This window comes from Cydia fagiglandana, chromosome 13 (assembly GCF_963556715.1).
Source record: "Cydia fagiglandana chromosome 13, ilCydFagi1.1, whole genome shotgun sequence".
In the NCBI taxonomy this organism is placed as follows: Eukaryota; Metazoa; Arthropoda; class Insecta; order Lepidoptera; family Tortricidae; genus Cydia; species Cydia fagiglandana.
In genome coordinates this window covers 14,452,053-14,466,401 of record NC_085944.1, presented here as the reverse complement: position 1 = coordinate 14,466,401, position 14,349 = coordinate 14,452,053, and the positions used below count along the sequence as shown (strand labels likewise).

Sequence of the window (14,349 nt, the reverse complement as noted above, 5' to 3'; positions counted from 1 at the left end):
ATCATAAATATGTTTAATAAGTACCGAAGCAGCATCGGTCGTGGAACGGCCCTTTGTGAAACCAAACTGATTGCTTGTGAGTAAAGTATGTCTGTTGAAGTGACCCAGTAGATCATTTAACATTAACTTTTCAAAAACTTTACTTAGTACAGGAAGTATTGATATTGGACGGTAATTAGCCATATCACTCGAATCACCCGATTTAAAAAGAGGTATGACTTTGCTATATTTCATAAGATCTGGAAAGACTCCTTGTGAAATTGAAATATTATAAATTACGGCTAAGTAAGGCGCTATTACGTCCAAGACATGACTAATGACTCTAACGGATGTTCCCCATAAGTCTTCCGTTTTCTTTAAATTGAGTGACTTGAATGTTTTAACAATAATTGCTGAATCTACTAGACTAAACTCAAAGTTAATATTACATTTCTTAACATTAGCACAAAGTAAGGAATGAGCTCGAGACGAAGATGAATGTAGACATTTCGTGGTATTAATAGCTATTTTAGAAAAATAATCTTCGAATGCCGAGGCAACATCGTTGTTTGACATGGTCTGTTGTTTATCCGAGACAATGTTGACTTGACAATCGCGTGATTTACATTTACCAGCTTCCTTATTTATAATATTCCATGTTGTCTTCACTTTGTTGTCCGACACTTTCAGTTTAGAACTTGTATAGTTTGCTTTGGCTGTTAAACACACTCTCTTGAAGATTTTTGAGTAGTTCCTCACATAGTCCAGGAAATCTGTATTTTTGTTCAGCTCTCTCTCACTATAAAGTTCATAAAGCCTTTTTCTACTTTTATAAATGCCTGCAGTAGCCCATTCACTAAACTTTGTTCTAGTTTTTGACCCACTAATAGTTTTCATACTGAAATTTTGATTAAAATGATAAAGAATTACGTTAAAAACATCTTCATACAAATTATTACAGTTGTAATGTGAAAATGGTAACCTACAAAGACTTTTTTGAATTTCATTTTTGAATAATTCCAAGCGACTACTAGTAATGGGTCTATATGTTATTGTTTGTGGAGTATCACGAATATCGCTTAAGAAAACAGCCCTTTGACCGCTATGATCAGAATAAAAACAGTTAAATATTTGCTTATCTATACATTCACAATTACAAAATATATTATCCAGACATGTTGCACTAGTTACCCCTACCCGAGTAGGTTCAAGAAACAAGTTAAATAAATTGAATGATTTAAACAAACACAGCATTTTAACAGTGTTACTAGAGGACTCGAGCAAGTTAACATTAAAATCTCCACAGACTATAACATGTTTTTGGCCCTTACATACTAATTTCAGCACACTTTCCATTGTAGTTTCAAATGTGCTGAAGTCAGCTGATGGTGGTCTGTAAACACATACAATAATATATTTTTCTAATTCTACACAGGAAATTTCGATAATTCTTTCTATGGAATAATTTACAATATCTTTACGCTCTTTAGATTTCATGCAATTTTTAACAATTATCAGGGAACCACCATGAACAGCAGACTGTCTAGCAAAAAAACTGACTAATTTAAAGTTAACAAAATCAAATAAAAACTGCCCATCTTTCAGCCAATGTTCAGTGATACACATAACTTCAACATTATTATTATCTAAAAATAAACCTATTTCTAATTCTTTGCTGGAAAAACCCTGAATATTCTGGTGAATAATATTCATACTCAGGCGTTTTTCCGCTGTCTTACAATCTAGTTTAAATTTGGCATGGGGTCCTTGACTTTGTCAGCTGACTGAGAATTAGCTATAACACTACTAAATCTATTTGGCTCAATATTATAGGCCAATAAATCCACTAGGTATACAAAATATTTCTTTGGCAGAAATACCTTGGAGCTAGCATGAAGCGCTCAATGAATTTATTTAAGTCAAAGAAATGGTACTTTTTATTGACAGATATGGCATGGTACATCAAAGAATTGTAGTGTGCTACTTTACTATTATAGTCATAAGACATATTCTCTGCATAAGGCAGTGCACATAAAATGATTTTCCCCACACCAGATTTTTCAATAATACTTAAAGTGGACATCAACTTATCTATGCTAGGCTTATCTACATTAAGGCTATTTCCTAATAAAATTACAAGTGTAGTACTGCTATCATAACATCCCTTTGAAATAAGGTCACACAAGTGAGACAAAGTAATGTTTTGATAACAGTAATTTGAGACTTTCTGCTCTAATCTGTAGCTTAATAATGGGCCCATTCCTAGCCCAATCTGATCTGAAAAAACAACAGTCTTACTGACTGCTCTAGGGGGCTGTGTGACTACTGGTACAGCTGGCCTAGAAGTGTTGAGGGCCACATCGGCTTCAACAACTTTTGCTGGTGGCATTTGGCCACAATTACAAATATTTCCATTAAGTAGTGACTTGCATCGCTCCTCTAAATTTTGATTTTCTTGCAGCAATTTATTAAAAGCCTTGATGTGCTCCTCAACTTGTTTTTTGGTGGTTTCATACATGGTGGTTATTACCAGAAGCTCATCTTTTAACCTATTTATATCGGCATGTAACTTCTGGTAATTTGATTCCTTGGTTTCAAGCTCCAAATGACAATTTTGAACCCTATTTTTCATAACCGATAATGCATGTTTTAATTTACTATATTTTTTAATGCATGCCTGGCCTTTGATAAGCTTCTGGGTTCTCCTAATATACCTATTAATCTTGATATACTTTTTTAACTTATTGCTACTATTAAAATATACTAAATATCTAGAGTCCTTACTAATTTGAGTTTCACCGCTTGCCAACTCTTGGTACACATTTTGTAGTTCCGAAGCATCATAGTGCTCCCGCTCTCTCCTAAACAAATTAAGTTCATCATTAGCCGCACCCAGTTCCTCTTCCAAATGTGTGATGCGGGTTAAGGCCACTTCATGCGTAGAAGCGCACTGATTGAATGAGTCTACTGCCTCTTGCAAACGGTCCACTTCACCACGGGCATCAGTCAACTGCACATCATTGTCTGCCAGGTCCCGTCTTAAATCTGAGTTTGTGTCGACCAATTTCTTGAACTGTAGTTCGCTCTCCTCCCTATCCTGCAACAACTGCTTGGACAAGGCCCTCGACTCCTGTAGATCTTGTGTAGTAGTCTTAAGTTGCATCTCTAGTTGGCGCGCAGTTGCCTTGCGAGTGTTGGCAGCGCTTTTGGTGGTCATTGTCACTTGTCACGAGTTCTGAAAGGTGTAAATAATAAAGGATTAGTACTTATCTCAATAAAATTGATTTATAGTTATATTAATTTATAACTCAAAAACTCAGAAAGTTATGAATTACCCAAAAAGATAGTTAATTTTGTGTGAATTTTTACATTCAGAATCCGATGAATCTACCTGATTAAGTGATTATGCACCTTGTCTTAAAATAATCTAGCCACTGGTTCCCAATGCCAAAAAGATGAATCGAAAAAATTTACGTCAATTTAGTTTTTCTGAAAAAACTGTCGTTATTGGAACATGTATAACTTTTCCTATACTTAATATGTTTTGTTTATTGTAAGACAGGGGGTGTGTAAAGTTTTCTGTAATATTTTTTATCTGTATTAATCTGTAATTTCGCATGAGTGCTGTTAAACTGTCGCCCATGTGCGAATTAAAATTGTACACTTCTGTGGAGATCCTCTTTTACCAGCCATATACCCTTACAAAAAAATCCCTTGGTAAATAATTAAATTCTTACTCCTTTTTGATTGGTAAACAATCCTAAATGATCGGTAAACAACATCTACATAATGAACAAAAAATATTTAAAACTCTTCATAAGTTCATAACGTTCATAATTGTGTAGTTCCTGACACACAATCTCGCATATTTGTTTAAATTATACATTGATCTCTCTATTCTTTAAATTGACGTGTATAGAATGCCATATGCACACGGATTTGAGAAGGCTTATTCAAATATCTATCATATCGGTTATCACGATCTCTGAATGAGTTTTAATTTCTAAAAGCTCAGCTCATTAAATATTTAGCCAAAGTTTTTTATTCAAAATGTCCCAGTGCTCGACATTAGTTGGCAATTGAATTGGCGTCATCAATCTTAATACCACGTGTGAATTCAGGCCGCACCTTAACTACCAGTAGTAGTAACGTACCAGTTTTCTATCCTAGTCCTTTTCCTGCCCTTGGGTTCTCCACAGTAGTGTAGATACGCCTAACGGCGTTTTTATTGGTAGCTAGCAGGCACTCATGCGTGAGGGGCTGACTAACCGTGGCGTGGCAGGCGAGGGCGCGGCCCGGACGCCGGTCAAGACGTTCCAGGCGTACCTCCCGCCGGCGCACCGGACCTACAGCTGCATACACTGCCGCGCGCACCTGGCCAGCCATGACGAGCTTATATCTAAGGTGAGCTAACCAAGAATCTCCAATGTCTTGATCACACTGATGCAAATCCGCACGCCGCTCCAACCTATGCCTGCCACAAAGGCATCTTCTTCTTCCTCGCGTTATCCCGGCATTTTGTCACGGCTCATGGGAGCCTGATAAGCTCTCATTTTTACCTGTTAATAAATTTCTGAAGAAACTAAATAGAGGTACTGATTTAGGAGTTTAACGACGTCCTCTAATGAAAGTATATTTAGGGGATGTCAGCATTCAATTCTTTTTACCACACACAAAAACCGTTTTCAACAAATCTGTTTGTCTGATTGTTGTCCTTTTCAAAACCCTCCACAAATAAAACCGCGAAGCAATCCTTTGTTTCGTTAAATTCTAATTCAATTCAAAGGTCCCGACAAATAGACAACTTCTAAACAGCAAACTTCTGTGATTCAACGCTCACAAAAACGTTTCGGACACTTTTACATTTATTTAACTTTGTGGAACTTTAATTTTATCGTCCGCATTTGCATGACGGATTGTGATATTATTTCTTTCGGGTTAGCGAAGTCTTCTTAACTTGATTATGATTACCCACTAAGTAGTAGGTACCTACTTCAAATTGCTGTTATATTTAATGGCGTGGCTAAAAATGGCAAAATTACTTACTATAATTTATGCCCTTTTGTAGAAACGTCAGCCTGCTGCCTTGACGAGGTTATTAAAGGAAAACAAATTATCTTACATTACTTTCGTAAAACCTAATGTAGGATAGGTAATGTAATGTACTAGGTACGATGAGTCTGATATTAAACAGGTTTTATGGCTTTTTTTATCTCGTATGGATCATTTGAGTCTTTTTGAAGGAGCAACTGTGCCGTACCGTGCTTGACTATGCGAATCTTGGTGTATTGGTACAGTCGCCATCAGATATATCGGAGCGGCCAAGGTGCTCACAAATATCTGAGCACGCCTCTAATATTGTCAAGGCGTTAGAGTGCTTGTTCAGATATTGTGAACACCTTGGCCGCTCCGATATATCTGATAGCGACTGTACTATGGGTTTAGTAACTCCAGTTTTATGAACTAAGTATTTTTATTATATGAAATAAATAATCTTGACTATTATCTTTTCCAGTCGTTCCAAGGCAGCCAGGGGCGCGCGTACTTGTTTAATTCAGTGTGAGTATGACCATCCTAATATCAAGACCTCAAAAACCTTAGATTATCCGCATATTTTACTGCGCCTATATAGAGGCAGAGGTAACATTCTGCCGATAGGGATCACAATGGGGGTTGGCAAATGTCAAAGGTTTGCATAGATGGCGACATCATAGCATGCTCCTTTTTCTAGAGTTAGACCACGAAAAGTCTGCAGCAATTTTGATAGCCCCGCAGTGAAAGTGTCATTTGTACGTCATAATTTCATAGAATTTTTTCTCTATGAGATTTGGGTTAAAGGGCTTACAGGGCATAAAATTCCATTAAAAAATCAAAATTTTGACACATTTCTAGGGATTGACAGGGCTATGCTGGCGCCATGTTGTGCTGCTAACCCCATTGTGTTATTACGGATAACGAGTTTATGTTGAAAATGGTTGGTTACAGTGTGAACGTGGGCTGCGGGCCAGCGGAGGAGCGCGTCTTGCTCACGGGGCTCCACGCCGTCGCCGACATCTACTGCGAGTGCTGCAAAACCATGCTCGGCTGGAAATACGTGAGTATCTTTAATCATCCACACTCCAAGCACGGTTTATTCATCATCATCATCATATCAGCCAGAGGACGTCCATTGCTGGACATAGGCCTCCCCCAAAGAGTGCCACAATGACCGGTCTTGCGCCACCCGCATACAGCGGACTCCCGCGACCTTTACCAGGTCGTCAGTTCACCTTGTGGGGGGTCTACCCACGCTGCGCCTTCCGGTACGTGGCCGCTACGAGAACCTTTCCGCCCCAACGGCCATTAACGGTTTATTGCTAAGACCTAAATTCCACCTATGGCCATGGCTATATGGCTGCCTTGCTATTGGTTTGATTCCCGCACGCCTCCTCTCATCTTCGCCTCAGTGGAAAGGCAGCTAAGGGCCATTTGCACCATCCCACTAACCCGGGGTAAAACGGTTAAACCGATAACCCAGAGTCAATTGTACGGGTAACCATGGTAACTCCAGGTATAACCGGTTAACCCTGGGTTAGTTAATGGTGCAAGGTGCAAGTGTCCTTAACATTGGTGTTATTACCTTTTACAACTCTAAACCGGCACTGAACGCCGGAGGCAGTCGATCGCTTGTCACGTTCGTTTAGTCACTTTAGCTCATCGGTCACCAACCTTGATCTTTTCCAGGCCTTCGGCTCTCCCACTTTATTTTCTCCTTATTGTATGGCTTTCGGGTGTCTCTTTTCTCTCTAGGGCCGGACCGATGTTTAAGGACCGCGGGTTTTGATCAGTTCCTTATTAGAATTAGAGGTACACCTCTATTTCTACAGATTACAAGTACTGTAGTTTACTGTACTAGTGTACGTCCTTACCAAATGACGTATTATCTCTTTAAATATCCTTACTCGTATCTTCCTACACATATAACAGTACTCAGTATGTTCTCTTCCTGATGGAACGAGCTTCATTCCCGTGAAGGTAAGAACCTACTCCTTCCATTCTTTACAGACCACCGACTGTGACACCCATATCACTGTCCATACTGTGTGTGACTGTGTGTCCATATCGATCGTTATATTGCAATAGCAATTATTTTAATACATATGCCCTTGCACAATCTACCTATCGACCGGCACGTATGTAGGTACACAGTTATCGTAATTTTGACGTCAGAATAGACAGAAGATTTGCGAAATGTTTGCTTTGATCCCCTAGGGTCATGAGGTAATGCGGTCAGGGAGGCAGGGTTATCAAAGGTTACGATAGTTCGATATAAAATGGAACATGAAATTGGTCGTTCTAAGTCTTATCATCTCGTTCAAAATAATCACTACCGCGCAAAGAGATGTGTCATGAATTTCGGAAATGTCACCAGTCAGTCCTGAATGCGTTTAAATTATGACATGGTAACAAATTGCATAGCTGTCTCCCAACTTCCAATAGCCCCAATACTCCCAGTAGGTGTTTTTAATTTTCAGCTCTCTTAACAGTAGATACCATTTTCCCTTATTCTGTTTTATCGTCAAAACACTCAAGACTTTATCTCGTTAGCCTCCAAAACACGGTGTTATATGCATCCTAGCACTACCAGTAGCAACAACCTATGTTGCCAACTAGAGAAGAAGAATTTTGGTCATAGCTATTCGAAATCACAATCAGTAATTCCAGTGTCAACGAGCTCCATCAACAGACCCAGGCCATTCGTAGGTACTAAAAGACCGAAGTGATCCCATAAGTGTTCCGTGAACAAAGTTTTGTACGGAACACTAAAAATTCAATTAGGTAAAAGTGCTTTCATATGATCCTGTTATAATGCGCCCGTCTTTCTATTTCAGGAGCACGCCTTCGAATCCAGCCAGAAGTATAAAGAGGGCAAGTTCATAATAGAACTGGCTCACATGGTGAAAGAGAACGGGTGGGATTAGGCGCGCGGTCCTCGCACCCCTTGGGCCGCGCGCCGACGTGTCATATCGGAGACTGTGCGAAGGACTCTTGTGATGAGACAGTGAGCGAGCAGCGACCATGCCGAGGCCTCCGGCCAGCCCATACCAGGCCGAGAACTGCTCCTGATGCAGCGCCGGGCGAGGCCGAGCGCCGAACCATAGGGGCCGGCTCCAAAATAGGCAACGCGGTCGCTACTTGTGATTGTGACCTATTGTGATTGTGTTGTTTGGTTTCGTCGGCCCCGCTTCCGACGAAGCGCGCTCAGACGCCGCAGCGAACCGAAGTATTTTTGACACATTAATTATTATTGAGCGACGGCGGCTGATCGCGCTACGTGTGGGGATATCGCCTTATGTGCTCCTTTCGTACTATAGTCGGCTTCACGCTTACCCGCCAGTCAACGTAATACATAAGTATCGATCTCAGCCTTTCAAGGCTCCACATGGGCTTAGGATTATAATTTGAAACGATTTCGGCCGAACGGCTTTCGTACATCGTAAGTTGTCTTAGTTTTTATATCGTACCGTATTAAGAGAACACTTATTCTTTCTCTTGTCCCCTTAACCTGTGATAAGTATGTTAGTATAGAATTTTTGGATTACTTGGAAGGATTTCGAGATGCTCATATGTCAGTTGTACGTTCCTAATTTCAGCTGTACAATTTGCTTTTTATTCACAAGGTAACTAGTCGAAACGTGGAAGTTTCCTTTAAGTTTTTTTTTGCGCTTGATCAAGTGATTTATTTTTTAGTTTTTAATCAATATGGAGCTTGATTGCTGATCTTAGTTTTTTTATTATTGGAACATCTTCATTAGCTTAATTAGTAGCTATTTTATTTTGACATTGAGAGAGGTAATCTTTCTATCGAGAATAATAATGATATAGCACAGAAGAGACACACTTTGTGTTCAGTAGCTTCTGTACTTTAAATATTATTATTTTCTGGTCGATTTATGATTAATTTTAGTTGACAGAGAGCTGAATAAGGAGAGGCGATTAGAATGTTTTATTATTCATTTATTGTTTCTATGGGGTTTTAATAATTAGTAGTACGTTTATCCAATATTTTATCTTAACTGCATGGTACTTCATTTACGTAATTGTAAACTTACTTTGTAAGAACTTGCATGAGCTTCAATGGGTTTCGTAGTCAGAGCGAGAGAAACGACGCGACAGACTTATCTTGTAGTAGAATAGGTATGTTTAATTCATTTAATACATCCGAAAACATAAAAAAAAATAAAGTCACTTTAATATCTACAAAGTGTCATTTATAGTTTCCGGAATTCAGGATCCGTTTTTGTGATCTATGCAAATGAACTGTTTGGGTGATATAAAAGTACCTACCTACCTGAACGACACATAGTATAACGGACGCTTTAAAAAAAACATCCCCTTTGCATTTTATTTTGAAACCTATTTGATTTACGCACTGGTTATGTACGTAGAGTCGGACCAAGAAAAGTCCGCAGCGGATTTGATAGCCCACGCTGTGTAAGTATTATTTATATGTCATATTTTCATAGAAGTTTGACGTTTAAAATAACACGTGCTCTGCGTGGGCTATCAAATCCGCTGCAGACTTTTCTTGGTCTGACTCTAATCATAAGGTAAGTTTGTCGCTTCGAATAATGATTTTTCTAAGAATTGACGTCCGATTTCTGTAGAGCTAAAAGATATCTATCTATGGAGTTTTAGTATTGTAAAGATAATTTGGGACACAGAAAATGTATTTCCAAGAATGAATAAAAATCTATTTTAATAAAACTTCAAATAAAGATTGCTGGCAACCCTAATTGACTAATACAGGACGAAAAAAGTTTTGTTCTACTATTTTTTTTTATATTTCACCGCTACATTGACATTTCTGTATCCCTTATTATCTAAATGCAAAGTTCAGCCGTCGCATACCGTTAAACCAGAGTCATAACTGCCACTAGCGTATAAATACATCTGTAATATTTATAAAGATATATTGTAATGGTATAAAGTGACGCTCGGTGTATTGAAGTTGGATTTTGTTGTACAATAAGACGTTTCTGATTTGTGAGGCCACTCTATCCAGCCGTACTGCTAGACTGAAGGCCTACCGCGAAGCACGTTCGACGTGTTGCCTCTCTGTCGCACTTGTAAATTAGTACGTAAGTGTGACAGGGAGGCAACACGTCGAACTTGCTTCGCGGGAGGCCCTCCGAAACCGACAAATGTTTTTAAGCACAAAACCGGACGGTCAAAAGTGATATCCAGACAGTTCGTTCAACGCGCAGTACAAATAATAGGCATAATAAAGTAAAAGGTGCCTTATATTTTTAATTTCCGTGAATACCAGCATCGTTAGCATGATCGAGATTAAGATTTCGTCCCCTTCTGACAAATATGTAAGTGCGAAAGGGATGAACGGCATACTAACATTAATGTGGTCATGTTAACAAGTCAGCAATATCTCAGATCTCAGTATAGTTCTGACAGTTGGATAGTGTGGCCTCGTCTCAGACTAGGGGGCGAAAAATCTGAAAAAAAAAAACAGTAAAAAGACAAAAGTACGATTTTTCTTTCCCTATCTGGCTCATTTTGGAGTCTATTTTTTATTCAGACCAACAAGAAATAAAACATTGTATAGGCAAATATGAATACTATAATATCTCTTTGATCTGAAGGTTAACTAGTGTTTCGAATTGTCTATACAGGTACATTTTGGTTGTATTTAATCAATAAAATGAATGTTTAAGTAGTATATTGACGACAACATTTACAAATAACAATGCAAAAATTGTTGTAAGATTGTGCTATCAATGTGTAATAATTTATCTAACAAATTTCCAACTTATTTAAACTTTTGGAATTATTTTCTTAAACTTTTCCTAAATACATATTTATCTATCTATATAGCTATTTACACGCCACAGATAAAATAACAGATACGTCTTAATGTTCAGTGTAAGTGATAAGCCCGCTCCACACTCGTGCGCGAATCGCGGCGCGAAGCCGCGAACGCGAGTCTGGAGTCGATTTCACATATCAGCGAACTAGACTCCACACTCGCGTTCGCGGCTTCGCCCGCGATTCACGCGCATAGTCTGGAGGGGGCTATAGGATGAATGTTATCCAAACAAACAATATTTTTATGTAGGAGAGTAATTTTGAATATACATTTTGGCAAATATGTAAAGCCCATCGCAGACGCTGTGGAATTCCGGATGGTTTATTTCTGATGTCGGTAATCTATCAGGTTTCAAGGCAGTGACAGATTTCCAGCCGGAATTTTTATAGCCATTACACACTACCGCACCGTGACATTGATGTAGTGTGTGGTGGCGGTAGTGTGTTACGGCTTTTAGATATGGCGAGCCTATCAAAATGTCTATTCAACCAGTGCTACCACTACTGTCAAATAATTTGTTTCGATAATATTGTAAACGAAAATACGTTGCAAGTTCACTTGTCTATATAATAATCGTATTAACTTTTATCATAGGATAAAATTAAGTGTATTGCTGCACAGTGTTCAATGAAAATAAGTGGCTGAATAGAAATATCGTAGTCTCAAAACCCCATTAAAAAAAACTGTACATTGTTTGTGGTTCGCAGAAGACACGCTTGTAGACTCGTGCTTTCGGCCAACGAAATCAGTTAAGCGATTATAAGTCTTGTTGTATTTGGATAAGGTTTAAAATTAATGAATGACTGTTTGTAATAAGCTAAGCCGGACTTTTCGAAGTTTTATCAATGTTTCATCTTTTTCTCGTGCCGTTAGAGTGAATGGGATAGACAGTGGCTTTACTTCTGACTCGGCCAGTCCGGTGATAGCAATAGATTTAATAATTGATTGCCTTCTAAAAATCAAATTATCATCTTATGCGACTATATTTTTATTTTTATCTACTCAAGCACATCATACTAGTGATTTTCAAGCTTAGTTTTTCCATCATGTATAGTTTAAAGAGCCAAATACGTTAAGGCAAATTCCTGAGGGAAAAGGACAGTCGATCACAGCTCACTTTGTTCCAAATGTTTTTTTATGCAACTTTTTAAAACGTGACATCTGTCAATTAAGTTATGCCCGAGGCAGGTATCCGTTGATATTCCCCTTGCTAAGATTTCGTAAAAACCATTTACGAAACGACATTCGAAGACACTAAGATCGAAGCTTGCAAAACTCTAGTGTGAAATCAAACTGTTGAATAACCTTGTCAATTTCATTTTGAACATTATGCAACAAAATGGAAATTTATTTCACACCGTCACTGTAATTGTTTTTAGAACAAGTTCGCATCACGGAAATTTAAAAAAATTACGAGAAAATCAGGGCAACTATTCCCACCGCTTGCCGCGCATTCATCAATGATCATTTATAAGTATGATTTCTGACTACGTATAGTTCTGACATGTCTTATAGTTTCTACATAGTTTACTACAGACAGCTGCACCGCCCGCACGTTCAATCGTATGTAAGGTGGTTCGCCGTACGTCCGTTAAGGACGCAGTTTATAAGTGAGAGCGAAAATTAGATATTTTGACCGCACCAAGGTCGCGGTTATTATATACGGCGTCTGTAAAATATAGCCGAAACAGACTACCGCATCGCACCGTGATCTTGGAGCGGTGCGGTAGTCTGTTACGGCTATTGTATTGGTTATCTCGGTAAGCGTTCGGAATACGCCCGGCTAGGAGGCATATTTAAAAGTATTTTTCTACTTGATCGTTTAGGGACGCTGTGTAGATATTTTTGGACCATTGTTGCGATATGATCAGTATTGGATAGTGTTAGATGGTTGGAAGTGATTTGTCGAGATTAGTAAACGCTTTGTATAGACATAATGCACCCTAACATTTGAACGTCTGTCTATTCCTTGAATAAAAAAAATAATAATTTTGAAGCATTTATTCTCTAATGGTTAATAAAACACAGCGAACGCTGTGACGATAAACAGCAAAAACTGAAGGAGATCAAAGTTTTATTTGCAACTAACGCCTTTAGAGCCCCTTGTTACACTCTAGATTCTAAATCAGAGTCACTCGCCACGCTTGTGATTCTATTATAGAATTTTTCACTTGCTCGGGATTCGAATTCGTGTTGACACTCGCAGCAAAAACTTTGATCTCTTGTTGCACAATTATTTTTTTTACTGAATGTTAATAACAGCTTGCCATTCCTACGTTTTAATAGGCGCCGGGGAGCGCCTCTGTCATGCACATACTATTTCTTTCATCAGGGTTAGAGGTTTGACCTTTTCTGCATGGAAGCATTCGTCTCTTCTCGTTCTAGCTCGTAAGAGTGAAAGTGACGAATATTTTTCTGTCAGCAAATGTGTTAAATTATTCTAGGAATAGACAGCACGGTCAGTGTTCTTGTGACCATTGTATGGGCAAAGTATTTATAAATGGTGCATTTCATTATGTGTAACGCAGTCCTTAGCTGTACTTCCATACAAGGTTTAATCTTAGGTACACCTCACACTAGCGTCTTTTGAGCGTCGGCGTCTAGTCAGCGCTATGAAAAATGGCGTCGCTGTACAGTTGCGCCAACTTTGCGTCGAGCAGCAGCCATAGAGTTAACTAGACGCTGACGCTCGGGACGCTCTATAGTGTGGGGTGGCCCTTAATATATAAAGTGGGTCTGTGAGCTGCAGACTTCGCGAACTCATATCGCCGGTCGCCGCCATTTTGAAAAAAATATAAAAACTGAATCGACAAAATACCTGCTCAAATAATTAGCAGAATACCTATAAGATATCAATTTGTTTTCTGCCTTAAACCTAACACCTTTAGGTAGAGTTTCGCGTGTACATTTGTATGGAAGTACAGTTAGCCACACAAGTAATCCGTTAGGTACAGAACCGCTTCATATTTTTGTATTCCCTTAGTGTAAAGGAGTTTGGTGTCTTCTAAAGGTGTACGCAACATGCTATAGATGAATATTTCATAAATATTTGGTTGAAATAATAAGTGCGTAATAAAACACTTTTTCGTATCAAAATGTTGTTTTATTTTTTTATTCTACCTACCTATTAAATTGTTAATAATAAATAATAAACAATATACCGGGTGTGGCCTGTAATATGAGCAAAAAATTAAACCGTAGGCTGTACTCCTCACACTGGCCAACATTTGTTCAGCGTTTTGTAAAAATAACGTGTGGTTTTATTTTTAATACACTTTAATAGTTATTTGTTATACAAGGGGGCAAAGTTGTTGTTTAACCGCTCGTGCTAATATTGATACCCGAGCAAGCGAAAGAATCCAAAATTGAACCACGAGCGTAGCGAGTGGTTCGAAAAATGGAATCTTGAGCGTTGCGAGGGTTTCAAAGCACGAGGGTTAAACAAAATTTGCCCCCGAGTGAAACACAAAATTTTTCACCACACCAACCCGAAACAAATATTAAATGTA

General features: G+C 38.6%; 1 protein-coding gene and 1 long non-coding RNA gene across 5 annotated transcripts in view; both read left to right on the top strand.

Moving 5' to 3' along the window:
- The window catches only part of LOC134670350 (protein yippee-like), a 200,692-nt gene extending 192,644 nt beyond the window's left edge, over nt 1-8,048 (top strand). For 2 of the 4 annotated variants that reach the window (XM_063528166.1, XM_063528165.1), the window contains exons 3-6: nt 4,262-4,383; nt 5,495-5,538; nt 5,965-6,073; nt 7,851-8,048. In XM_063528166.1, coding sequence (XP_063384236.1) covers nt 4,262-4,383; nt 5,495-5,538; nt 5,965-6,073; nt 7,851-7,940 — 365 coding nt within the window. In that variant the 3' untranslated portion in view covers nt 7,941-8,048. Of the gene's footprint in view, nt 1-4,214; nt 4,384-5,494; nt 5,539-5,964; nt 6,074-7,850 lie in introns of all 4 variants that reach the window. The other 2 variants (XM_063528168.1, XM_063528167.1) reach the window with 2 other exon arrangements.
- Nucleotides 8,049-8,099: 51 nt separating this feature from the next.
- On the top strand, nt 8,100-13,936 carry LOC134670316 (uncharacterized). Its single transcript, XR_010099043.1, has 2 exons — nt 8,100-10,900; nt 11,043-13,936. It is a non-coding gene; the product is annotated as an uncharacterized LOC134670316 (long non-coding RNA).
- The last annotated feature ends 413 nt before the right edge of the window (nt 13,937-14,349 follow it).